The 25,888-nt window shown below is 51.9% G+C and overlaps 2 protein-coding genes across 5 annotated transcripts in view; one reads left to right on the top strand and one right to left on the bottom strand.

The window, feature by feature from the left end:
• LOC116407773 overlaps positions 1-25,888 on the top strand; it is an 880,143-nt gene that overhangs the window by 543,057 nt on the left and 311,198 nt on the right. The window lies entirely within an intron of this gene.
• The window catches only part of obsl1 (obscurin like cytoskeletal adaptor 1), a 42,437-nt gene that overhangs the window by 428 nt on the left and 16,121 nt on the right, over positions 1-25,888 (bottom strand). For 2 of the 4 annotated variants that reach the window (XM_031893764.1, XM_031893766.1), the window contains 18 exons: positions 24,896-25,168; positions 22,469-22,741; positions 21,666-21,935; positions 20,545-20,817; positions 19,581-19,853; positions 18,242-18,514; positions 17,059-17,334; positions 16,312-16,587; positions 13,428-13,703; positions 11,380-11,655; positions 8,503-8,772; positions 8,121-8,387; positions 7,039-7,418; positions 3,240-3,393; positions 2,985-3,146; positions 2,639-2,743; positions 1,776-2,042; positions 37-306 (listed from right to left, as the gene is read on the bottom strand). In XM_031893764.1, coding sequence (XP_031749624.1) covers positions 37-306; positions 1,776-2,042; positions 2,639-2,743; positions 2,985-3,146; positions 3,240-3,393; positions 7,039-7,418; positions 8,121-8,387; positions 8,503-8,772; positions 11,380-11,655; positions 13,428-13,703; positions 16,312-16,587; positions 17,059-17,334; positions 18,242-18,514; positions 19,581-19,853; positions 20,545-20,817; positions 21,666-21,935; positions 22,469-22,741; positions 24,896-25,168 — 4,614 coding nt within the window. The remainder of the gene's footprint in view (positions 1-36; positions 307-1,775; positions 2,043-2,638; positions 2,744-2,984; positions 3,147-3,239; positions 3,394-7,038; positions 7,419-8,120; positions 8,388-8,502; positions 8,773-11,379; positions 11,656-13,427; positions 13,704-16,311; positions 16,588-17,058; positions 17,335-18,241; positions 18,515-19,580; positions 19,854-20,544; positions 20,818-21,665; positions 21,936-22,468; positions 22,742-24,895; positions 25,169-25,888) is intronic. The other 2 variants (XM_031893765.1, XM_031893767.1) reach the window with 2 other exon arrangements.

The raw sequence follows: 25,888 nt of genomic DNA, 5'->3' as shown, positions 1-25,888 counted from the left end.
GGGTCTCATTGGTTATCAGTCGGGGCCCCCCGGTACCTTGGACGGTGAGTTTGGCTTCGGAACGCGCTTTCCCTGCTGTGAACCTGACCGTCCCCGACATCCGGGGATGCGTGTCCCTCAGAACCAGCCTGTGCCGCTTCCCTCTGGTCTCTATGGAAACATCTGCCCCATCGTGCAGCGGCTCCCCATTCAGGCTCCACTGGGGGGGTCGGGAGAGAGGGAGGGACACCTCGCAATCAAAGCAGGCATCCCCCGGCGCCGTCACCCTCACGTCACTCAGTCCCCGGGACACCTGGACGGCCAGACCTGGGCAGGGGGCAGATACAGAATGGGACACTGGAGTCGGGGGGCAGATACAGAATGGGACGCTGGAGTCAGGGGGCAGATACAGAATGGGTCGCTGGAGTCGGGGGGCAGATACAGAATGGGACGCTGGAGTCAGGGGGCAGATACAGAATGGGTCGCTGGAGTCAGGGGGCAGATACAGAATGGGTCGCTGGAGTCAGGGGGCAGATACAGAATGGGGCGCTGGAGTCAGGGGGCAGATACAGAATGGGACGCTGGAGTCAGGGGGCAGATACAGAATGGGGCGCTGGAGTCAGGGGGCAGATACAGAATGGGGCGCTGGAGTCAGGGGGCAGATACAGAATGGGACGCTGGAGTCAGGGGGCAGATACAGAATGGGGCGCTGGAGTCAGGGGGCAGATACAGAATGGGACGCTGGAGTCAGGGGGCAGATACAGAATGGGACGCTGGAGTCAGGGGGCAGATACAGAATGGGGCGCTGGAGTCAGGGGGCAGATACAGAATGGGGCGCTGGAGTCAGGGGGCAGATACAGAATGGGGCGCTGGAGTCAGGGGGCAGATACAGAATGGGTCGCTGGAGTCAGGGGGCAGATACAGAATGGGACGCTGGAGTCAGGGGGCAGATACAGAATGGGTCGCTGGAGTCAGGGGGCAGATACAGAATGGGTCGCTGGAGTCAGGGGGCAGATACAGAATGGGACGCTGGAGTCAGGGGGCAGATACAGAATGGGGCACTGGAGTCAGGGGGCAGATACAGTATGGGGCGCTGGAGTCAGGGGGCAGATACAGAATGGGACGCTGGAGTCAGGGGGCAGATACAGAATGGGGCGCTGGAGTCGGGGGGATGATACAGAATGGGGTGCTGGAGTCAGGGGGCAGATACAGAATGGGGCGCTGGAGTCAGGGGGCAGATACAGTATGGGGCGCTGGAGTCAGGGGGCAGATACAGAATGGGACGCTGGAGTCAGGGGGCAGATACAGAATGGGACGCTGGAGTCGGGGGGCAGATACAGAATGGGACGCTGGAGTCGGGGGGCAGATACAGAATGGGACGCTGGAGTCGGGGGGCAGATACAGAATGGGACGCTGGAGTCGGGGGGCAGATACAGAATGGGACGCTGGAGTCGGGGGGCAGATACAGAATGGGACGCTGGAGTCAGGGGGCAGATACAGAATGGGGCGCTGGAGTCAGGGGGGCATAAAGGGGCTGTATTAGCAATGGCTGAATATGAGAGAACATGGCCCGATGCTGCCCCCTCCTGGTGGGTTTATAAATCACTGCTGTTGGGATCCCAGTATATAGTGGCATTTACACCAGTAGCCAATCCCTATTCATTGGGCTGTTTGGAGACCCAGACCCCCCAGTGATGCCCCAGAATAACACCAAGATTGCTAGTTGGGCTTTACCACACTCAGGGCCCCATTACACAGCCGTCAGTAGTTAATATCTGCCCCCCCCCCTTCCTTACCCTCCACAAGCAGCCGAGCTGAGCTTTGGCCCCCGGCCGTGCTCACTGTGTACATATCCTCATCCTCAGGGGCCACATCGGCGATGATCAGTTTATGGAACCCGTCCTCGTTGCATATCTGGTACTTTGCCGATGGGAAGATTTCCCGCCCCCCCCGTAGCCACTTGGCTTGCGCTCTGGGCGGGTTGACTTTGCATTCCAGCACCACCCGGTGCCCCTCCAGGGCTGTCCGGTCCCTGAGGGATTTCACTATCCGGACTGGGATCTCTGGGGGCGCAGAATGGGGACACAAGTGTCAGTCTCACTATATGAAATGTCTCATTATAGGATAAAAAATAAACCATTAAGGTTGAGGAGACTGCCTCATACGGATACAAATAAACAAAAGGAATTCTGGGAATGAATTCCAAACTCCTAAAAAAAAAAATCCCATTTACATGGGTTTATCCTATAGGCTAAAGCTCACCCAGTGGGTGAGCTTTAGCCTATAGGATAAACCCATGTAAATGGGATTTTTTTTTTTAGGAGTTTGGAATTCATTCCCAGAATTCCTTTTGCTTACTCATTATAGGATAATAGTCTATATATGACCACTAGGATAAGTCTATATATGACCACTAGATGGTGCTGTTTAGTTACTGCCTGTGGAAGCACCCCCACTCCCAATACCCCCAGTGCTTTTGCCCCAGAGCCACCCAGCAATGCCTGAAGGCCGGAGACATCAACATTTTGCTAGCCAATAGAAACACAGCTCCAACCACATATGAATGACAAACACAGAGATGCCCTATTCTGATTGGTCGGTTATGGCTTGTGGCCACTGACCCCAGGTCTGACATCTGTGGCCCCCAGAGTGCTCTCACCCTTAATTCGGAGACGGGCCGTGGACTGCAGACGTCTGGCCCTGAAGGTGATTTCGCCCGCGTCCTCGCACTGCGCCCCGCAGATTAGAAGAAAGTGGCGACGTCCTGCGAGGGGAAAGAGAGAATGTGGATAAATAAGAATGGCACATCATAAAATCACTAGAAAGGTCTCATACTGGGAATACAGAGTTGTGTTAAGTTCACAAAAACGAAAAAGTACAAAGAGAGCAAACTAAATTAATAAAGGGCATATTTTAGCGATTAGGCTGGAGAAGTGGCACAAGGAGGATATAATCAGATAAATATATAAAGGGCAGGTACAAAACCCTCTCTGGGAAGCCGTTACCTTCCTGGCGGATCTTGGTGGTGTTGGTGACTCTGATTGGCTCTCCGTTCTTGAACCATTCGCCTTTAGCCTGAGCGCAGGAAACCTCGCACGTGAACACGGCATTCTCGTTCTCCACAATATCCACATCCTGGAGATCCTTCAGCATCTGAGGCTCTTGCTCTGGGGGGGTACAAAAGGAAAGTCAGACATATTGGGGGGGAGAGGAGATATCGCTATCAGCGTAGGAGGGGGATGTGCTGAACTAAATCTCACCAAGGACACGCAGTGTAGCGCCCGCGTTTATATCGCCCATGTGACAGGTGTAGGTCCCGGCGTCCGGGGGCCCACATTGGCTGAGCTGGAGGATTCGACGCCGACCTACGGAGTACATGCGACACCTCGCGCTTGGAACCAGCTGCACGCCGTCCTGTCACGATAATAATCTGTTACATGCCTTGAACCCCCGAACATAACCCCGTCCCACGGCGCCCCCTAGTTTGGCTATAAAAGTTGTCTAAAACTGTAATTACAGATGCAAGAAAATTCACCAATGAGAATTCTACTTCATTATAAATGCAAAATAACTGACCAATGAGAATGCTGATTCCCAGCACTGTGTCAGGCCCCTTGCTGGTACCTTACATATAGAGATAATGATGGCATTTTCCCGTAATTATATGGCACAGGAATCAGACATGGGGATAAAGGGACAGACTTGTTCAGTGCTGGGAAACTGTGCTTATTGCTCCCAACTCCAATTGCAGGAACAGAGAACAGGGAGCCGGATTTACTTACATCAGCTGGGATTCTCACTAGGTTGGCCCAGTCCGACCCTGGCCAAGTACAGTTTGGTTGAGCCGTGCTGTGCAGCAGGGTTTAGTACCCCTTTAGTAGTGATGAGCGAATCTGTCTCGTTTGCTTCGCTGAAAAATTCGCGAATTATTCAAAAGATTTGCGAAACGGAAAAAAATTTGTCGCCCGTGGCTATTCTTCCCTCGCCCGCGGCTATTCTTCCCTCGCCCGCGGCTATTCTTCCCTCGCCCGCGGCTATTCTTCCCTCGCCCGCGGCTATTCTTCCCTCGCCCGCGGCTATTCTTTCCTCGCCCGCGGCTATTCTTTCCTCGTCCGCGGCTATTCTTTCCTCGCCCGCGGCTATTCTTCCCTCGCCCGCGGCTATTCTTCCCTCGCCCGCGGCTATTCTTTCCTCGCCCGCGGCTATTCTTTCCTCGCCCGCGGCTATTCTTCCCTCGCCCGCGGCTATTCTTCCCTCGCCCGCGGCTATTCTTCCCTCGCCCGCGGCTATTCTTCCCTCGCCCGCGGCTATTCTTTCCTCGCCCGCGGCTATTCTTTCCTCGCTCGCGGCTATTCTTTCCTCGCCTATTCTTTCCTCGCCCTGCTATTCTTTCCTCGCCCGGCTATTCTTTCCTCGCTCGCGGCTATTCTTTCCTCGCCCGGCTATTCTTTCCTCGCCCGGCTATTCTTTCCTCGCCCGGCTATTCTTTCCTCGCTCGCGGCTATTCTTTCCTCGCCCGCGGCTATTCTTTCCTCGCCCGCGGCTATTCTTTCCTCGCCCTGCTATTCTTTCCTCGCCCGGCTATTCTTTCCTCGCTCGCGGCTATTCTTCCTCGCCCGGCTATTCTTTCCTCGCTCGCGGCTATTCTTTCCTCGCTCGCGGCTATTCTTTCCTCGCCCGGCTATTCTTTCCTCGCCCGGCTATTCTTTCTCGCCCTGCTATTCTTTCCTCGCTCGCGCTATTCTTTCCTCACCTGCGGCTATTCTTTCCTCGCCCGCGGCTATTCTTTCCTCGCCCGGCTATTCTTTCCTCGCTCGCGGCTATTCTTTCCTCGCCTATTCTTTCCTCGGCTATTCTTTCCTCGCCTATTCTTTCCTCGGCTATTCTTTCCTCGGCTATTCTTTCCTCGCCCGGCTATTCTTTCCTCGCCTATTCTTCCCGGCTATTCTTTCCTCGCCGCGGCTATTCTTTCCTTGCTCGCGGCTATTCTTTCCTCGCCTATTCTTTCCTCGCCCGGCTATTCTTTCCTCGCCCGGCTATTCTTTCCTCGCCTGGCTATTCTTTCCTCGCCCGGCTATTCTTTCCTCGCTCGCGGCTATTCTTTCCTCCTCGCCCGGCTATTCTTTCCTCGCCCGCTATTCTTTCCTCGCCCGGCTATTCTTTCCTCGCTCGCGGCTATTCTTTCCTCGCCTATTCTTTCCTCGCCCGCGCTATTCTTTTCTCGCCCGCGGCTATTCTTTCCTCGCTCGCGGCTATTCTTTCCTCGCCTATTCTTTCCTCGCCCGGCTATTCTTTCCTCGCCTATTCTTTCCTCGCCCGGCTATTCTTTCCTCGCCCGGCTATTCTTTCCTCGCTCGCGGCTATTCTTTCCTCGCCTATTCTTTCCTCGCCCGGCTATTCTTTCCTCGCCCGCGGCTATTCTTTCCACGCCCGCGGCTATTCTTTCCTCGCCCGGCTATTCTTTCCTTGCTCGCGGCTATTCTTTCCTCGCCTATTCTTTCCTCGCCGGCTATTCTTTCCTCGCCCGGCTATTCTTTCCTCGCCTGGCTATTCTTTCCTCGCCCGGCTATTCTTTCCTCGCTCGCGGCTATTCTTTCCTCACCCGCGGCTATTCTTTCCTCGCCCGCGGCTATTCTTTCCTCGCCCGCGGCTATTCTTTCCTCGCCCGGCTATTCTTTCCTCGCTCGCGGCTATTCTTTCCTCGCCTATTCTTTCCTCGCCCGCGGCTATTCTTTTCTCGCCCGCGGCTATTCTTTCCTCGCTCGCGGCTATTCTTTCCTCGCCTATTCTTTCCTCGCCCGGCTATTCTTTCCTCGCCTATTCTTTCCTCGCCCGGCTATTCTTTCCTCGCCCGGCTATTCTTTCCTCGCTCGCGGCTATTCTTTCCTCGCCTATTCTTTCCTCGCCCGGCTATTCTTTCCTCGCCCGCGGCTATTCTTTCCACGCCCGCGGCTATTCTTTCCTCGCCCGGCTATTCTTTCCTCGCCCGGCTATTCTTTCCTCGCCCGCGGCTATTCTTTCCTCGCCCGGCTATTCTTTCCTCGCCCGCAGCTATTCTTTCCACGCCCGGGCTATTCTTTCCACGCCCGCGGCTATTCTTTCCTCGCCCGGCTATTCTTTCCCCGCCCGCAGCTATTCTTTCCTCGCCAGGCTATTCTTTCCTCGCCCGCGGCTATTCTTTCCTCGCCCGCGGCTATTCTTTCCACGCCCGGGCTATTCTTTCCACGCCCGGCTATTCTTTCCCCGCCCGCGGCTATTCTTTCCCCGCCCGCGGCTATTCTTTCCTCGCCCGCGGCTATTCTTTCCTCGCCCGGCTATTCTTTCCACGCCCGGCTATTCTTTCCCCGCCCGCGGCTATTCTTTCCACGCCCGGGCTATTCTTTCCACGCCCGCGGCTATTCTTTCCCCGCCCGCGGCTATTCTTTCCCCGCCCGGGCTATTCTTTCCACGCCCGGGCTATTCTTTCCACGCCCGCGGCTATTCTTTCCCCGCCCGCGGCTATTCTTTCCACGCCCGGGCTATTCTTTCCACGCCCGCGGCTATTCTTTCCCCGCCCGCGGCTATTCTTTCCTCGCCCGCGGCTATTCTTTCCACGCCCGGGCTATTCTTTCCACGCCCGGCTATTCTTTCCCCGCCCGCGGCTATTCTTTCCACGCCCGGGCTATTCTTTCCACGCCCGCGGCTATTCTTTCCTCGCCCGGCTATTCTTTCCCCGCCCGCGGCTATTCTTTCCTCGCCCGCGGCTATTCTTTTGTCACGCGGCAAATTTTTCCAGGGCAAATTTTTTCATCCGTTTCGCAAAACAATCCACCAATGGCGACACTTGCAAATTCGCCGCGAATCCATGCCTGCCGAAACATTTCGCCCATCACTACCCTTTAGTTCTAGGACATTACTGACCCCCCTAAATCCCCAAATATGACTTGAACCAGCTGCAGCGGATATAGCAGGAAGTAGGCCTGGATACTGGTGAGTCCTGCAGCCGGATCTCTATGACCCTGGAGCCAGTTAATGCAAATGGAACTGGTGTTGCCCCTGCACAAAGCTTATTTGCCCCACCTTGTCCCAGGTCACCGTGGCTTCTTGCCGGGACACCTCGCACTGGAATGTTGCTGCCCCCCCTTCATTCACTACAAAGTCCTGGGGCGGCTGTGTGATGGTCAGCGGGGGCTCAGTCACCGTCAGTTGCGCCGTGGTGCGCAGGGAGTCCGCAATAAATGCGATGACGCAGGAGTCAGGGACGGTGAGGTCTGACAGGTGCAGGAAGTGCTGCCGCCCGCTGGCTCTGATCGTGCACTGATTGTCATTGGTCACTCGGACGCCGCCTTTCCACCACTCGCCGACCAATCCCTCGTGGGACAGCTCCACCGTAAAATCCACGCCGCTTCCTTCCTCGCATTTAATGTCCTTCAGCCCCTTCCTAATAGAGATGCTGCGAGCTGTGGGGGGGGGGGTCAGACAATAAGGATTCACCTTAATATACATCAAATTTCACTTACATTGTTTTATTATTATTATTTGTTACAGGTATGGGATCCCTTATCCGGAAACCCATTATCCAGAAAGTTACGAATTACGGAAAGGCCATCTCCCATAGACTCCATTATAAGAAAATAATTCTAATTTTTAAAAATTATTTCCTTTTTCTCTGTAATAATAAAACAGTACCTGTACTTGATCCCAACTAAGATATAATTACCCCTTATTGGGGGCAGAACAGCCCTATTGGGTTTATTTCATGGTTAAATGATTCCCTTTTCTCTGTAATAATAAAACAGTACCTGTACTTGATCCCAACTAAGATATAATTACCCCTTATTGGGGCAGAACAGCCCTATTGGGTTTATTTAATGGTTAAATGATTCCCTTTTCTCTGTAATAATAAAACAGTACCTGTACTTGATCCCAACTAAGATATAATTACCCCTTATTGGGGCAGAACAGCCCTATTGGGTTTATTTCATGGTTAAATGATTCCCTTTTCTCTGTAATAATAAAACAGTACTTGTGTATAAGATCCCTTATCTGGGAAGCCCCAGTTCCCGAGCATTCTGGATAACAGGTCCTATAGCTGTACTAAATTTCCCTTGAACTGTTTTGCCTTTGGCCCCTGACCTCAGTACACGGAACACGCTACATACGTGTGACATTGAGGCGACATTCCGTCCGGTCATGGAGACTCTCACAGCAGTAGCGGCCGCGGTCCGACGCCTGGAGCCTGTGGATGGTGAGCGAGTGGGTGCAGCCGGAGGCCTGTAGGGTGTATTTGGGGCTGGGCTGGATGACGACCCCCTGCTTCACCCAATGGATTTCCGCCTGATCCTTGGTTACTTGAACCCGCAGCTCCAGGTCCTGTTCTTCTTCTGCCTCCATGTCCTGAAGCCCTTGTGTAAACAGAACCTGCGCCTCTGTGGGGGCAAATACAGTAGATAGAACAGCCGGGGGTTAATGTTGGCTGCACTATTGGCAGGATGGACACATAATGGGGTTCTAGAGCACATAATGGGGTTCTAGAGCACTTACCTTGCACTCTGAGCTTTGCCCTGGATAGAAGCCCCTCGGCGTTGGCGGTGACTTTGCCGGAATCGGACAGCCGGCAGGAGCGCAGGGTGAGGGAATGGCACATCCCGGTGCTCGTTGTGCTGAACCTTTTATCCGAGTACACGGGGGACCCGTTCAGCTCCCAGCGGAGATCCACGTCGTCCGGCGATACCATGCATTTAAAGCTGGCGGTTTCCCCTTCCAACACAGTAATATTCTGGAGCTCGGTGACAAACTCCACCACGCGGGGGGCTACGAGGGACAAGGAACAGATCAGTAACATGAAACAGTTCGGTAACTTACTGGCACGTGTGGGGTTAACGCTCATCCATTTCCTGCAATGATTGGAATTACAGTCAGAACTTTACATTAACCCCAGACATGCCAGTAAGATCACTGCAGAAAATGAATTCAGAGCGGTACATTAACCCCAGACATGCCAGTAAGATCACTGCAGAAAATGATTTCAGAGCGTTACATTAACCCCAGACATGCCAGTAAGATCACTGCAGAAAATGGATTCAGGGCTTTACATTAACCCCAGACATGCCAGTAAGATCAATGCAGAAAATGGATTCAGGGCTTTACAATAACCCCAGACATGCCAGTAAGATCACTGCAGAAAATGGATTCAGGGATTTACATTAACCCCAGATATGCCAGTAGGATCAATGCAGGAAATTGATTCAGAGCTTTACATTAACCCCAGACATACCAATAAGATCACTGCAGAAAATGGATTCAGGGCTTTACATTAACCCCAGACATGCCAGTAAGATCACTGCAGAAAATGGATTCAGAGCTTTACATTAACCCCAGACATAACAATAAGATCACTACAGAAAATGGATTCAGAGCTTTACATTAACCCCAGACATGCCAATAAGATCACTGCAGAAAATGGATTCAGGGCTTTACATTAACCCCAGACATGGCAGTAAGATCACTGCAGAAAATGGATTCAGAGCTTTACATTAACCCCAGACATACCAATAAGATCACTGCAGAAAATGGATTCAGAGCATTACATTAACCCCAGACATACCAATAAGATCACTGCAGAAAATGGATTCAGAGCATTACATTAACCCCAGACATACCAATAAGATCACTGCAGAAAATGGATTCAGAGCATTACATTAACCCCAGACATACCAATAAGATCACTGCAGAAAATGAATTCAGGGCTTTACATTAACCCCAGACATGGCAGTAAGATCACTGCAGAAAATGGATTCAGGGCTTTACATTAACCCCAGACATACCAATAAGATCACTGCAGAAAATGAATTCAGGGCTTTACATTAACCCCAGACATGCCAGTAAGATCACTGCAGAAAATGGATTCAGAGCTTTACATTAACCCCAGACATGGCAGTAAGATCACTGCAGAAAATGGATTCAGGGCTTTACATTAACCCCAGACATGCCAGTAAGATCACTGCAGAAAATGGATTCAGGGCTTTACATTAACCCCAGACATACCAATAAGATCACTGCAGAAAATGAATTCAGGGCTTTACATTAACCCCAGACATGCCAGTAAGATCACTGCAGAAAATGGATTCAGAGCTTTACATTAACCCCAGACATGGCAGTAAGATCACTGCAGAAAATGGATTCAGGGCTTTACATTAACCCCAGACATGCCAGTAAGATCACTGCAGAAAATGGATTCAGGGCTTTACATTAACCCCAGACATGCCAGTAAGATCACTGCAGAAAATGGATTCAGGGCTTTTCATTAACCCCAGACATGCGAGCTAAGGTCACCATACATGGGCCGATAGTAGCTGCCAATATGGGTCCCTTAGACCGATTCGGCAGCTAATCGTCCAGTGTCTGGGCACTTCCAACGGGCCTGCCCAACGGATATCTGGCCTGAAATCGGCCAGATCACGATCGGGCAGGTTTAAAAATCTAGTCGGATCAGGGACCGCATTGGCTCATTGATGCGGTCCCCGAACTGACTTTTCCTATACCCGCCGTTATAATTCAATCATTTGGCCCCAGGGCCAAACGATCGAATTAGCCTGGATTCTCCCTTGGTGGGGGATATCGGGAGAAAATCCGCTCGCTTGGCGATATCTGCCAGTGTATGGGCACCTTAAGATCACTGCAGAAAATGGATTCAGGGCTTTACATTAACCCCAGACATGCCAGTAAGATCACTGCAGAAAATGGATTCAGGGCTTTACATTAACCCCAGACATGCCAGTAAGATCACTGCAGAAAATGGATTCAGGGCTTTACATTAACCCCAGACATGCCAGTAAGATCACTGCAGAAAATGGATTCAGGGCTTTACATTAACCCAAGACATGCCAGTAAGATCAATGTAGAAAATGGATTCAGGGCTTTACATTAACCCCAGACATGCCAGTAAGATCACTGCAGAAAATTGATTCAGGGCTTTACATTAACCCCAGACATGCCAGTAAGATCAATGTAGAAAATTGATTCAGGGATTTACATTAACCCCAGACATAACAGTAAGATCAATGCAGAAAATGGATTGAGGGCTTTACAATAACCCCAGACATGCCAATAAGCTCATTGTAGAAAATTGATTCAGGGATTTACATTAACCCCAGACATACCAGTAAGATCACTGCAGAAAATGGATTCAGAGCTTTACATTAACCCCAGACATGCCAGTAGGATCAATGCAGGAAATTGATTCAGAGCATTACATTAACCCCAGACATGGCAGTAAGATCACTGCAGAAAATGGATTCGGAGCTTTACATTAACCCCAGACATGCCAGTATGATCACTGCAAAAATTAATTCAGGGCTTTACATTAACCCCAGACATGCCAGTAAGATCACTGCCGGCCATTCGTTGATGACTGGTTACCTTCCACATAGACTGAGGTGTGCATCTGGTCTGTGCCGGCATCACAAGTATATGTGCCGGAGTCGCCGGGCCGCACGTTCTGTATGGTCAGTTGCCGGTGCACCCCCCGCGCCAGGATCTTCACCCGGCCGGCCGACACCAGCTCCTCTCCGTTGCGCAGCCAGCGCACCTTGAAGTTTGGCCGGGACAGCTCACAGGTCAGAACCAGATCGTCCCCAGTCATAAGGAGATGCTGCTCGGGGGTCCCGGTGTTCCCCACAATGGTAACGGGGGGGTCTGTAGGGGGAAGAGAATGAAGCAGAATTAAAGGGCACAATAAAAGCAACAACCTCAGAAAGAACAACGGCCAAGCAAGTTGTGTGCAGCCCCTCTCAGCCAGAACAGCAGTCGCTACGGGCAACCTGGGGGGGTTAGGGGGTCAATACAAGCAGGCAGGGGGGCATGGAGGCGGGGAGCTCGAGACGAGAGGCCTGATGTCCTGATATTTATACTGAATATATCTAACAACTTCTTTTATACGGAAAGTGCCATTACCGCCCCCCCCCAGGTGCTTCTCTGCCCTTTCTGCCCCCCCCCCCCGGTGCTTCTCTGCCCTTTCTGCCCCACCCTATAACCGGCCCTGGAGGCAAGAGGAGGAGGAAGGAGGCAGAGCAAGGACACAGTGTTACTCGGAGGACTGGAAGCATCACACCGTTAGGATAAAGCGCCGGAAAAGCGGGCGGCACGGGTGGTGGGGATAGAGAGGATCATGGGAACGTAAAGGCAAAGTCAGCCACAAAAGGAAACCAAACACTAATACATACAAAGCAGCATATACAGCGGGGATCCATAGAAAGAGTTAACAGAAAGTGATCTTTAAAGGCTAAGTAGACCCTCAACATAATGTGAAATTGCTCCTCTGAGCACTTTTGCAATTTACATGGTTATATTAGCAGTTTTATGTCACTAATATGATGAAATTGTGACAACAGCGCCACCTGCTGGTCAACTGACTGACTACAGCCTGACATAAAGTCTGCCAACTCCATTGAAATTCCACCCCCTATCCGCCCACTTTCAGGTAAGCCAAGCCCTGATCTTACCTGGCCACACCCAGTTCTAAAAGACCCTCCCATCTGACTGGAACCCCGCCCACTTTCAAATAAGCCAAGTTCTTTTTATGAGCTGCAAATCATGACTGTCCCACCTACAAAGGGACTGCAGGGAGGTATAGTTGTCCCACAATGGGGGTCTCCCCTGGGTACCTGACCCTCTACTGATCCTGCAACTGGACTTTAATCCAAAATGACATTTTTAGAAGTGGGCGGGGCCAACATTACTGACATTTAGCAGGGACGAATGAAAGATCACAGTCTGTTCTTAAAGCAACAAGCTGAAGGAAAGCAGAGGGATGGGTAGTGCCAGGGCCGGCGGTAGAGGAGGGCAGTGAGGGATATCCTGTGGGTGAACTGAAATTCCCAGAATGCCTTGGGAGTTACATTTCTGCAAAGATTACTGGTGATGTTGCCCATAGCAACCAAATTTTGTTTTTGTCTCCTAATTTGTAGGTGACCGTTTAAATGCAATTGCCGATTGGTTGCTATGGGCAACATCACCAGTGTTGTTGCCCATAGCAATCAAATTTTGTTTTTGTCTACTTATTTGTAGGTGACCATTTAAATGCAATTGCTGATTGGTTGCTATGGGCAACATCACCGGTGATGTTGCCCATAGCAACCAATCAAATTTAGTTTTTGTCTCCTAATTTGCAGACTGTTTAAATGCAATTGCTGATTGGTTGCTATGGGCAACATCACCGGTGATGTTGCCCATAGCAACCAATCAAATTTTGCTTTTGTCTAATTGTAGGTGACCGTTTAAATGCAATTGCTGATTGGTTGCTATGGGCGACATCACCGGTGATGTTGGTTTACACACTATAATAAATATGCCCCTGAAGGGCCTCATTTTTGCCCTGCTCTAAAGCCGGCCGGGGTTACGCAGGCTGAATAGGGGAGTCGGGGTGCAGCCAAGTGGGGGTGGCAGTGCCTCTCCGTCTCTCCCGTTACCTCCCACAGCGACATAAAAGCTGAAGCTGTCCCGGCTGACGTCACAGAGATATTCCCCCGCGTCAGCGCGCTCCAATCCCAGGATGGTCAGCGAGCACTCGGCTCCCCTCTCCTCCACTAGAATGTGTGGCGCGTCTCTCAGCCGCTCTCCGTCCTTGTACCACCGCACCTCGGCGTCAGCCCGGGACAGGGACAGCGCCAGCCTGAGGTCCTCAGAGACGGTGCAAAACCGCCGCGGCACCATCTGCTCGCGCTCTAAGATCCTCACTCTATTCTCTACCAACAACCAACAGGCATTAGACACCCCCAGGGGCTCAAACTGACTGCAATGTCAGTCTCTTTCCAATCACAGCATGCTGGGGGGCATACATGTACAGGCATTGCCAAATTAAAGGACAAGTCAACCCTAAATTCTGTGGTTCTGGCACTTGAAACAGGCAGCAGCCTGACAGACCTGACTCGCTGGGGGAGACTGAGCTTTGCAACATTGTTTAAAAAGTAACAACCAGCAATAGCAATTACACTTACATATTGTAGATTGTAAGCTCTTTTGGGCAGGGCTCCCTTCCCCTCCTGTATCGGTTACTGATTGCTTTATATGTTACTCCTTGTAGAGTGTAAGCTCTTTGGGGCAGGGCTCTCTTCCCCTCTTGTATCGGTTATTGATTGCTTTATATGTTACTCCTTGTAGAGTGTAAGCTCTTTGGGGCAGGGCTCCCTTCACCTCTTGTATCGGTTATTGATTGCTTTATATGTTACTCCTTGTAGAGTGTAAGCTCTTTTGGGCAGGGCTCCCTTCCCCCCCTGTATCGGTTACTGATTGCTGTATATGTTACTCCTTGTAGAGTGTAAGCTCTTTTGGGCAGGGCTCCCTTCCCCCCCTGTATCGGTTACTGATTGCTGTATATGTTACTCCTTGTAGAGTGTAAGCTCTTTTGGGCAGGGCTCTCTTCCCCTCCTGTATCGGTTACTGATTGCTGTATATGTTACTCTGTATGCCCAATGTATGAAACCCACTTATTGTACAGCACTGCGGGGTATATTGGCGCTTTATAAATAAATGTTAATAATAATAATAATGTCTAGGGTTAATGTAATGCTCTGAATCCATTTTCTGTAGTGATCTTACTGGCATGTCTAGGGTTAATGTAAAGCTCTGAATTCATGTTCTGCATTGATCCTACGGGCATGTCTGGGGTTAATGTAAAGCCCTGAATCCATTTTCTGCAGTGATCTTACTGGCATGTCTGGGGTCAATGTAAAGCTCTGAATCCATTTTCTGCAGTGATCTTACTGGCATGTCTGGGGTTAATGTAAAGCTCTTAATTCATTTTCTGCAGTGATCTTACTGGCATGTCTAGGGTTAATGTAAAGCTCTGAATTCATGTTCTGCATTGATCCTACGGGCATGTCTGGGGTTAATGTAAAGCCCTGAATCCATTTTCTGCAGTGATCCTACTAGCATGTCTGGGGTTAATGTAAAGCTCTTAATTCATTTTCTGCAGTGATCCTACTGGCATGCCTGGGGTTAATGTAAAGTCCTGAATCCATTTTCTGCATTGATCCTACTGGTATATCTAGGGCTAATGTAGTGATTAATGTCTCTTTTCCACAGTGCACTTTCTGGCAAGTCTGGGGGTTAATACAGTGTCTATTAGGCAAAAAGTTACTTTTGGGGTTGACGTGTCCTTTAAAGGGTTAGTGCAGTTTGGGTTCAGCCTGAGCCTCTCTCATTCCGTCTCTGCCTGCAGCACTCACTGAGATCCACTTCCTTCTACTTCCTGCCCACCGGCTGCACTTCTTCCTCTCACAGGCAGGGGGCAGTGTATGGAGCCGACACACAAACAAGGAAAGGATTCCCTAGTGCTTTGGAAGCAGAGGGGTATTCCCAAAGTGGGGGGTAACCTGGGAAGGTTGGCGGGGTATCCTGCCCGGAGTGAACTGCCCTAGTTTGCCAATTGGGAATTTGGGGTGCCGATATATGAAAATTAACAGCCCAGGGGGGTAATTGGAACATTTGGTGGGTACAACTCTTGGGCAGGAAGTAGAGGGGCAAAGCTTGGGGCAACTGCAAGGTAAACTGCCCCCCCTTACATGCATTTGTCTGAGCTCAGTATGAGTTGCTGCACTCCGGTGCCCAAGTGACCAACCGCAGGGCTGTATCGCTTGTGGCTGGAACAAAGGTGAGCGCATAGGTAGCCCACTCATACCAATAAATGCCCACTGGATACCCCTGTGTGCCACCTGGCATTGTATAGAAAGGAAGCCTCTGGGCCAAGCCGCATTCACCCCTTTCCCGTGACTGACAGAGGATTCTGGGAAAGAACAAGGTGCTCTGAGGTTAATGGATGGGGCAGTTGCAGGCGTGCAGGGAGTTGTGAGGGGGGGGGTTGCATTAAAAGAGGCGGGGTGGGAGGGGCAGCGTGGGGAGGGGGGGGTCACCTGATGCACAAACTCATTATAAACCACTTCCTGGCGCCCCTGTACCCCCAGATTTGGAGCAGATAAAAATAAATTTCTTGCATTTATTTCTCCGCTCATTGGGCGGCTGGAACCGACTCGCCAGAACTGGGCCCAGAGCTGCCTGGCAAACTGATACCAGCTGGCACAGAAAGGGTTAAAGCAGCTGCCCTAGGGGCATATTTGGCCAGATAAGGGGGGGTAATTGCACATCTACACCCACTGCAATGATATCTCCATGGGCACCGTTGCCCCAAAGTAGGAGGGTCCAAGGGGAAGTTCACCCACAGCCTCTGCCAGTTGGGCATCAGGGGACTTGGGCAGCAGGTATATAATATATATAATATAATGCCAACACTCCCAGCAGCCACAGGGTCCCCGGGAGGGGCAGAGACGGGCGCATTCGCTATTACGTGACACTCACCATCCACATTTACAGTGAAGACCCTGGAGTCGCCCCCCACGTTGCAGTGGTACTGCCCGGCGTCTTCCGGTTGGACGGACAGGAAGCGCAGTGTGTGCCGCGTCCCCGCCGCCTCCAGGGCAATATTCTGCGTTGGGGTTAATTCCTCCCCGTCTTTCAACCAGCGGAGGTCGGCGCTGCCCCGGGAGAGCTCGCAGTGTAGGGACAGGGGGTCCCCCTCCATCACGTTGAGCACCGAGGCCGAGCACCCACTGGGAAGGATCTTAACTGGGGGCTCTGGAAAGAGAAGGGCTTTTTAGCCGGGAAATGGCAACAGGGGCCCCCAGCTTCCCACCGACCAACATGCCCCTAGTAGTCGCCAATAAATCTCACCCTGATTGGCCACTAGGGGGTGCAAGGCTGGGGGACCCCCAGAATAGCCGGAGAGTAGAATTCAGACCCTCTATTGAGACAATGTGCATGGGGGGCTGTAACTGTGGCACTGGGGGTCATTTATAAACGCTGCTCCATGGGCAGTAACCCATGGCAACCAGTGAGATTTCATTGTTGCAGCTGCCTGAAAAAAGCTAATCACTGATTGGTTGTTATGAGTTACTGCTCTGGTGCAAATTTGCCCAGTGTTTATAAATAAGCCCCACTGTGTGTATAGTAAGGCAAGGGGAGGCCAATTGGAGGTCTTCCTCCTCCCCAGGAGGCAGTTACTATGTTAGAGATACGCAACTGTCAGTATGACGGGTCCCCACTTACCCAGCACCTTGACGTCAAACGTGGCCGAGTCGCTGTCGGTGTCGCAGATATATTCCCCAGAATCCTCCACCACGGCGCAGGGCAGGACCAGGCGGCGGCGGAGACCCTCCGACATCACTTGCAGGTTGTCGTCCTCGTCCACCTCCAGCCCGTCCTTAAACCAGCGCACCCTGCCGTCGCTCCGGGACACGTCCACCACCAGCTGCACCCGCTCCCCCGTGATGAACTGCAGGTCCTGAGTTCGAATCTTGGGGTGCAAGATCTTTGTGGGGGGCTCTAAAGGGGAAACACAACATGGCAATGTAACCAACTTCATACCTGTGTATTGTTCCTGCCTATTATTTACTGCTGATAATGAATGTGCCACAATGGCGCCACCTGCTGATCAGTTTGGCCAATTGCCCACAGTCGGCAGAAAATGAAGTATCTAGTAGCATTAAGTCTAAAACAACTGGGCTTTTCTGAGTTTTTCTTGATGGACTATTGTCTATGAAGGTTCTCATTCACCCAGGCCATGATATACAGTATCTAGTAGCATTAAGTCTAAAACAACTGGGCTTTTCCGAGTTTATCATGAAAACGTTTCACCCCTCATCCGAGTGGCTTCTTCCAGTTGTTTTAGACTTAATGCTACTAGATATTGTATATCATGGCCTGGATGAATGAGAACCTTCATAGACAATAGTCCATCAAGAAAAACTCAGAAAAGCCCAGTTGTTTTAGACTTAATTCTACTAGATACTGTATATCATGGCCTGGATGAATGAGAATCTTCATAGACAATAGTCCATCAAGAAAATGTAGAAAAGTCCAGTTGTTTTAGACTTAATGCTACTAGATACTGTATATCATGGCCTGGATGAATGAGAATCTTCATAGCCAATAGTCCATCAAGAATAACTCAGAAAAGTCCAGTTGTTTCAGACTTAATTCTACTAGATACTGTATATCATGGCCTGGATGAATGAGAATCTTCATAGACAATAGCCCATCAAGAATAACTCAGAAAAGTCCAGTTGTTTCAGACTTAATGCTACTAGATACTGTATATCATGGCAGAAAATGAAGTTACTGTGCAGTTGGGGCAGATTCTCCTGGGATACGGTTGCTATGGGTGAGTGTAAGGGAAGGTCTATGGCCAGAGCCCACCCCAATGCCCTTTAGTAAATAGAATGGCGCCAACCTCTGATAATGACACTGTAGAAAACGGCATCGTCTCCAGAGTCACAGACAAACTCCCCAGAGTCCTGGGGCTGCGCATTAGGGATCACCAGCCGGCGGTACCTCCCGTCAGACTCCACCCTGATGCCCTCGGCCTCTTCCACCTCCATGCCATCTCGGTACCAGCGCACCCGGGCGTTCTCTCGGGTCACCTCGCAGCTCAGAACCACCTGTTCCCCAGTCACGCACTTCAGCTCCAGGTCATCACTCGTGTTCACAAACTTAACAGGGGGCTCTGGAACATGAACAGAGACCCCATCAGCTTCCCGGCCATATAAAGGCAATATAGCCCCACTTCTTACTGCTTGACACTAATTATTTGTTGAGGAATGCTGGGAGTTGTAGTCCAGCAGCCTATGTGCAATCAAGGTTATAAGCTAGGGCTGTTGATAGAGGGTATATGATCCATATACAGTATCCCCCAGTATTGTATTACCCACCAGTAGCCCGAGGGATACAGACTGGGAATCTCTGTGCCCGATATAGCAGAATTATTATTACTTGCCCTTGAATAGAGGCCTAATGAGTGTAGCAAACAGAATAGCTAAACAGTGTTACTATCCAGTCCATGGCTGCCCCTGTGGCTGGGGGGGGGGTAGTTAAATAGTAGGACACAATGTGGGACACTGGTTCTATACACATACAGGCTCTGGCATTTACAGGGTACGGGGCTGACTTTTGCCCCTATTGCTGGGCATTGACCCCTTTGGAGAAGGAGGGGGGGGGGTCAGAAAGCCGGAGCAATTTCTGAGTAGGAACAATGACTAAGCCCGATTGGCTGATAGACAGAAGGATATTTAATAGGGGTCAGGGGGGCTGTGAGAAACAAGGGGGGGTTGTAGCTAAAACAGAGGGGCTTTTGTGCATGAATGAATTATAGGGATAATCCTGGGTGTCGCAGCAAGAGCGGGGGGGGGGGGGGGGGTATAAGGATAATGAGACTCTTAGCTTGGCAGGGTATTTGTATATAAGGGGACATTTATATGGATCTGTATGGGCAGCCCAATAAATAGTGACTGCCTATGGCACCTTACAGCAGCCCCTCTCGCATTTGCCAGAACCCACAGATTGCCAGTCCGGGCCTGGATGGGCCAGTAACAGTACATAGTGTGTATGGCAGCCTGCTGATCCCAACCGACACACTAGGGGCCTGGGGGGCAATCAGAGTTTGTATGGGGGACCTTTATACAGCACAGTACAATGATACTAATTGTGCGCATAGAACATTCCTGACCACTAGGGGGCTCTGCTCCTACCCCATCCTATGGGGAGGAAGAAGCCTGAGGACAAAGGCCACCAACCTGTGACTGACAGATAGTAGAAGACAGAGTCATCTCGGGCGTCACAGACATATTCCCCTGAGTCGTGAGTCTCGGCACACAGGATCGTCAGTCTCCGGATGGTTCCGTCTTCCTCCAGGCGAACCCTGTCGCTCTCTTCCACCTCCACCCCATCTCGGTACCAGGCCACGTGGGCACTCTCTCTTGAGACCTCGCAGCTCAGCAGAACCTGTTCCCCCGTCAGGCACTTCAGATCAGAGTCTTCGCTTGTGTTCACAATAATCACTGGGGGGTCTGGAAAGAATTGGTTTCATGTATTGATTGTAAGCTCTACGGGGCAGGGACCTCCATCCTTCTGTGTCTTTGACTCTTAACTTATTGCAACTGTATTTACCTTTTATCTATCTGTATTTATTGTTATACTTTGTTTTTATCTATTATTATCTTAATAACCCCCTGTTTGTATTAATGTATCCTACTGTACAGCGCTGGGTAGCACATTATAAATAAGGATATACCTACATAAATGTAACATTATAAGCTACAATTCATCTATTGGCCACTGGGGGTGCACTTAAGATTTTAGGTATTTAGGTCCCTTTTAGGAATATGCCCCAATTATAGATAAGTAAGGTTTATTATATAGAATTTGGAGGGGATGGAGCAAGCAGCTCTGACCCCATTGAGCCCTGTAAAACCCTAGTTGCCCCGGGTAGGAGGACAATAAAGAGGAGGGGGGTGGTAAAATGGCCCTAGGTGACCCTGGCTGTAGGCAAAGCACTGAGCACTTATGCAATTGACAGTTATTTCAGTTTCTGATTCAGGAAGCGTCTCCTGGCGCCTCTCTGCTCAGTGCTACCCAGACCCAACAGCAGGGGGCGCTTGTCTTGCAGATAACTAAGTCTCAGATGAGCAATTTTACCCAAACTAGTGTCGGGGGGTATATATCCCAGTTACAATGGGGCAGGGGCAGGTTGGCACTGACCGGTCACAGTGATGCTGTAGAAGAGAGAATCATCCCCAGAGTCGCAGACAAACTCCCCCGAGTCCTGTGCCCGAGCCGCAGGGATAATGAGCCGCCGGTGTCTCCCCTCGGCCTCCAGTATAACGTTCTCACCCTCCCCCAGCAGCTCCCCATCTTTGTACCAGGACACGGGGGCGTCTTCCCGGGAGACCTCGCAGCTCAGAACCACTCGCCCCCCACTCAGGCACCGCTGCTCCGCGCTCCCCCCTGTATTCTCCAGCTTGGCCGGGGGCTCTGCAAATGGGGCACAAAAACAGATTTGGGGTGAAACCCTACTGGATAAGGGATATTGCAGGAATCCAATACATGGACCTTCCCGTGCCCTTTATGCCAAGGGGAGAGTTGCCACCCAGCCGGTATCTGACTGGCCCAGCCCGGTATCACTGACTTACTGGCAACTTACCTGCTGTTAAATTCATTCAGCTACCGACCCTCCCCGACCCCTCAGTGTCCCATCAGCCCTTGTTATATAGAGACTGTATCTGCCCCTCCCATTGGCCCACCCCACACACCCATATCACCGCCCCACTCACCCATTTCCCCGCCCCACACACCCATTTCCCCGCCCCACTCACCCATTTCCCCGCCCCACACACCCCATTTCCCAACCCCACACACCCATTTCCCCACCCATTTCCCCCCCACACACCCATTTCCCCGCCCCACACACCCATTTACCCCGCCCCACACACCCATTTCCCCCGCCCCACACACCCTTACCCGCCTCAACACCATTACCCCGCCTCACACACCCATTTACCCCGCCTCACACACCCATTTACCCGCCCCACACACCCATTTACCCCGCCTCACACACCCATTTTACCCCGCCCCACACACCCATTTACCCCGCCTCACACACCCATTTACCCCGCCTCACACACCCATTTACCCCGCCCCACACACCCATTTACCCCGCCCCACACACCCATTTACCCCGCCCCACACACCCATTTCCCCGCCCCACACACCCATGTCCCCACACGCCCATTTCCCCGCCCCACACACCCATTTACCCCGCCCCACACACCCAGGGGCGGAGCCACCAAGGGTTGTGACTCAGTAGCCCAAGGGGCACTTACCTGTAACAGTGACGCTGTAGAAGGCAGAATCATCCCCAGCGTCGCACACAAACTCCCCGGAGTCGCCGACCCGCGCAGAGAGGATAAGCAGCCTGCGCAGCGCCCCCTCTGACTCCATTCGGACCCTCTCACTTTCCTCCAGTCTCTCCCCATCTTTGTACCAACGCACAAGGGCGCTCTCCCGCGACAACTCGCAGCTCAGCGTCACCGACTCCCCGCTCAGGCGCCGCACCTCCCCGGGGTCATCGCTAAGGATCCTCACCGGGGGCTCTGGGGGCACAAAACACATATTGGCGCTGGCAGCTCACAATGAAGTTTTGCCATAAGGCAGACTGTGGTATTCTGTTGCACTTGGTCTTTTTAAGCTCTTTTGCATTCATTTGTAGAGTGTAAGCTCTTTTGGGCAGGGCTCTCTTCCCCTCCTGTATCGGTTACTGATTGCTTTATATGTTACTCCTTGTAGATTGTAAGCTCTTTTGGGCAGGGCTCTCTTCCCCTCCTGTATCGGTTACTGATTGCTTTATATGTTACTCCTTGTAGAGTGTAAGCTCTTTTGGGCAGGGCTCCCTTCCCCTCCTGTATCGGTTATTGATTGCTTTATATGTTACTCTGTATGTCCAATGTATGAAACCCACTTATTGTACAGCGCTGCGGGGTATGTTGGCGCTTTATAAATAAATGTTAATAATAATAAATTTGCTCTAGTTCTAAATCTCCAGTTGCTATGCTCAGTGACCCTACCAACCAGGGCTGGAGCGACCGCGCCTAGGAACCAGGGGGCAGAAAGAACAGAGGGCGGTTACCTGCCACCAAGACATTAAAGGCTACAGAGTCATCTCCCGAGTCGCAGACGTATTCGCCCGAGTCCTGGGGGGCGGCGCTAGTGATGAGCAAACGGCGGAGCTTCCCGTCTGACTGAACTTGGATCTTTTCACTTTCCACCAGTTCTACGTTGTCTCTAAACCAACGGACCCGGCCGCCATCTTGTGACACCTCACAGCTCAGCTCTACGGCCTCTCCGCTCAGCCACCTCTGCTCCGCCTCCTCCATTATCCTGGTGATTGTCACTGGGGGTTCTGAGAGAGGGTCCAGATTGGGGGTCAGAATAGGCCCCTGGCATTCCCAGTACCCAGAGGCACAAACAGCCCCCCCAGCCCAATATATAGTGACTGTCTGTGGCACCTTACAGCCCCCCTGGCATTCCCAGTACCCAGAGGCACAAACAGCCCCCCCAGCCCAATAAATAGTGACTGTCTGTGGCACCTTACAGCCCCCCTGGCATTCCCAGTACCCAGAGGCACAAACAGCCCCCCCCCAGCCCAATAAATAGTGACTGTCTGTGGCACCTTACAGCCCCCCTGGCATTCCCAGTACCCAGAGGCACAAACAGCCCCCCCTCCACAGCCCAATAAATAGTGACTGTCTGTGGCACCTTACAGCCCCCCTGGCATTCCCAGTACCCAGAGGCACAAACAGCCCCCCCAGCCCAATAAATAGTGACTGTCTGTGGCACCTTACAGCCCCCCCTGGCATTCCCAGTACCCAGAGGCACAAACAGCCCCCCCAGCCCAATAAATAGTGACTGTCTGTGGCACCTTACAGCCCCCCTGGCATTCCCAGTACCCAGAGGCACAAACAGCCCCCCCAGCCCAATAAATAGTGACTGTCTGTGGCACCTTACAGCCCCCCTGGCATTCCCAGTACCCAGAGGCACAAACAGCCCCCCCCCAGCCCAATAAATAGTGACTGTCTGTGGCACCTTACAGCCCCCCTGGCATTCCCAGTACCCAGAGGCACAAACAGCCCCCCCAGCCCAATAAATAGTGACTGTCTGTGGCACCTTACAGCCCCCCTGGCATTCCCAGTACCCAGAGGCACAAACAGCCCCCCCAGCCCAATAAATAGTGACTGTCTGTGGCACCTTACAGCCCCCCTGGCATTCCCAGTACCCAGAGGCACAAACAGCCCCCCCAGCCCAATAAATAGTGAGTGTCTGTGGCACCTTACAGCCCCCCTGGCATTCCCAGTACCCAGAGGCACAAACAGCTCCCCCCCCCAGCCCAATAAATAGTGACTGTCTGTGGCACCTTACAGCCCCCCTGGCATTCCCAGTACCCAGAGGCACAAACAGCCCCCCCCCAGCCCAATAAATAGTGACTGTCTGTGGCACCTTACAGCCCCCCCTGGCATTCCCAGTACCCAGAGGCACAAACAGCCCCCCCAGCCCAATAAATAGTGACTGTCTGTGGCACCTTACAGCCACCCTGGCATTCCCAGTACCCAGAGGCACAAACATCCCCCCCCCCCAGCCCAATAAATAGTGACTGTCTGTGGCACCTTACAGCCCCCCTGGCATTCCCAGTACCCAGAGGCACAAACAGCACCCCCCAGCCCAATAAATAGTGACTGTCTGTGGCACCTTACAGCCCCCCTGGCATTCCCAGTACCCAGAGGCACAAACAGCCCCCCCCAGCCCAATAAATAGTGACTGTCTGTGGCACCTTACAGCCCCCCTGGCATTCCCAGTACCCAGAGGCACAAACAGCCCCCCCAGCCCAATAAATAATGACTGTCTGTGGCACCTTACAGCCCCCCTGGCATTCCCAGTACCCAGAGGCACAAACAGCCCCCCCAGCCCAATAAATAGTGACTGTCTGTGGCACCTTACAGCCCCCCTGGCATTCCCAGTACCCAGAGGCACAAACAGCCCCCCCCCAGCCCAATAAATAGTGACTGTCTGTGGCACCTTACAGCCCCCCCTGGCATTCCCAGTACCCAGAGGCACAAACAGCCCCCCCCCCAGCCCAATAAATAGTGAGTGTCTGTGGCACCTTACAGCCCCCCTGGCATTCCCAGTACCCAGAGGCACAAACAGCACCCCCCAGCCCAATAAATAGTGACTGTCTGTGGCACCTTACAGCCCCCCCTGGCATTCCCAGTACCCAGGGGCACAAACAGCCCCCCCAGCCCAATAAATAGTGACTGTCTGTGGCACCTTACAGCCCCCCTGGCATTCCCAGTACCCAGAGGCACAAACAGCCCCCCCAGCCCAATAAATAGTGACTGTCTGTGGCACCTTACAGCCCATTGGTTTACTATTTGGATATATATTTGGTGGAGAATGCGGATTTGGCCAAACCCCCAAATTAGGTATTCAGTGCAAGCGCAGCCAGAGGGGCAGTGTGACCCCCTTATAGCAATAAGTACAGTGCAGCCCCCCAGTCACTGACCTCTCACAGTGAGGGTATAGAAGACAGAATCATCGCCAGCATCACAGACAAACTCCCCGCAGTCCCGGGTGTGGGCATTGGATATCACCAGCCGGCGGTGCTTCCCATCCGACTCCAGCCTGATCCCCTCCGTCTCCTCCACCTCCACCCCATCCTTGTACCAGCGCACCCTGGCGCTCTCCCGGGACACCTCGCAGCTCAGCTCCACTTGCCCCCCGCTCAGGCACGAGTGCTCCGTGTCGTCACTGGTGTTCACTATTGTCACCGGGGGCTCTGGGAACAGAGACAGGCACCGCGGAGTTAAATGTATATTTGGAATAAAGATCCTGTCATTTCATTGGGTATTTATTGGAATGTAGGAAAAAACTGGGGACCCCCGGAGAAAATCCCCCAAACCCGTGTTACATGGCCGATGGTTTTAAAGGAGTTTTTCGCCTTTGAGTTGTTTGGTGCAATGTAGAAAATTATATTCTGAGACAGTTTGCAATTGGTCTTCATTTTTTATTATTTGTAGTTATTTGTACCACTACTATTATTTATATTCTAATCTTCTTTTTCCAGTTTTTGTTCAGCAGCTCTCCAGTTTGGAATTGCAGCCGTACTCTGGTTACTAGGATTCATGTTTCCTTAGCAACTAGGGAGAGGTGAATGCTAGACTGGAATATGAATGGAAAAGGACCTAAATAGAAAGATAAGGAATACAAAGTAACAATAAAGATAATATTGAAGCCTCACAGAGCAATAGTTTTTTGGCTGCCGGAAGGGTTGGACTGGGTGGGTGCCAGCCGTGTCCCCTAACTCCCCCCTGCAGGGTCCCCCCTAACCCCCCTTGCAGGGCCCCCCACCCGACATCCTCCCCCGAGTGTGTAAATTTAATTTGCATGGGGAGGAGCGGTCGGGCAGAGGGAGCTCTGGCATGGGTCGGGTCTGGGCCACCGGGGGCCACCGGGATTTCTCCTGGGTGCCCAGCCCAGTCCGACCCTGGCTGCTGGG

Source organism: Xenopus tropicalis, chromosome 9 (genome assembly GCF_000004195.4).
Source record: "Xenopus tropicalis strain Nigerian chromosome 9, UCB_Xtro_10.0, whole genome shotgun sequence".
NCBI lineage: Eukaryota > Metazoa > Chordata > Amphibia > Anura > Pipidae > Xenopus > Xenopus tropicalis.
The sequence above is the reverse complement of the archived record's forward strand: the minus strand, read 5'-3'. Positions and strand labels throughout refer to the sequence as shown.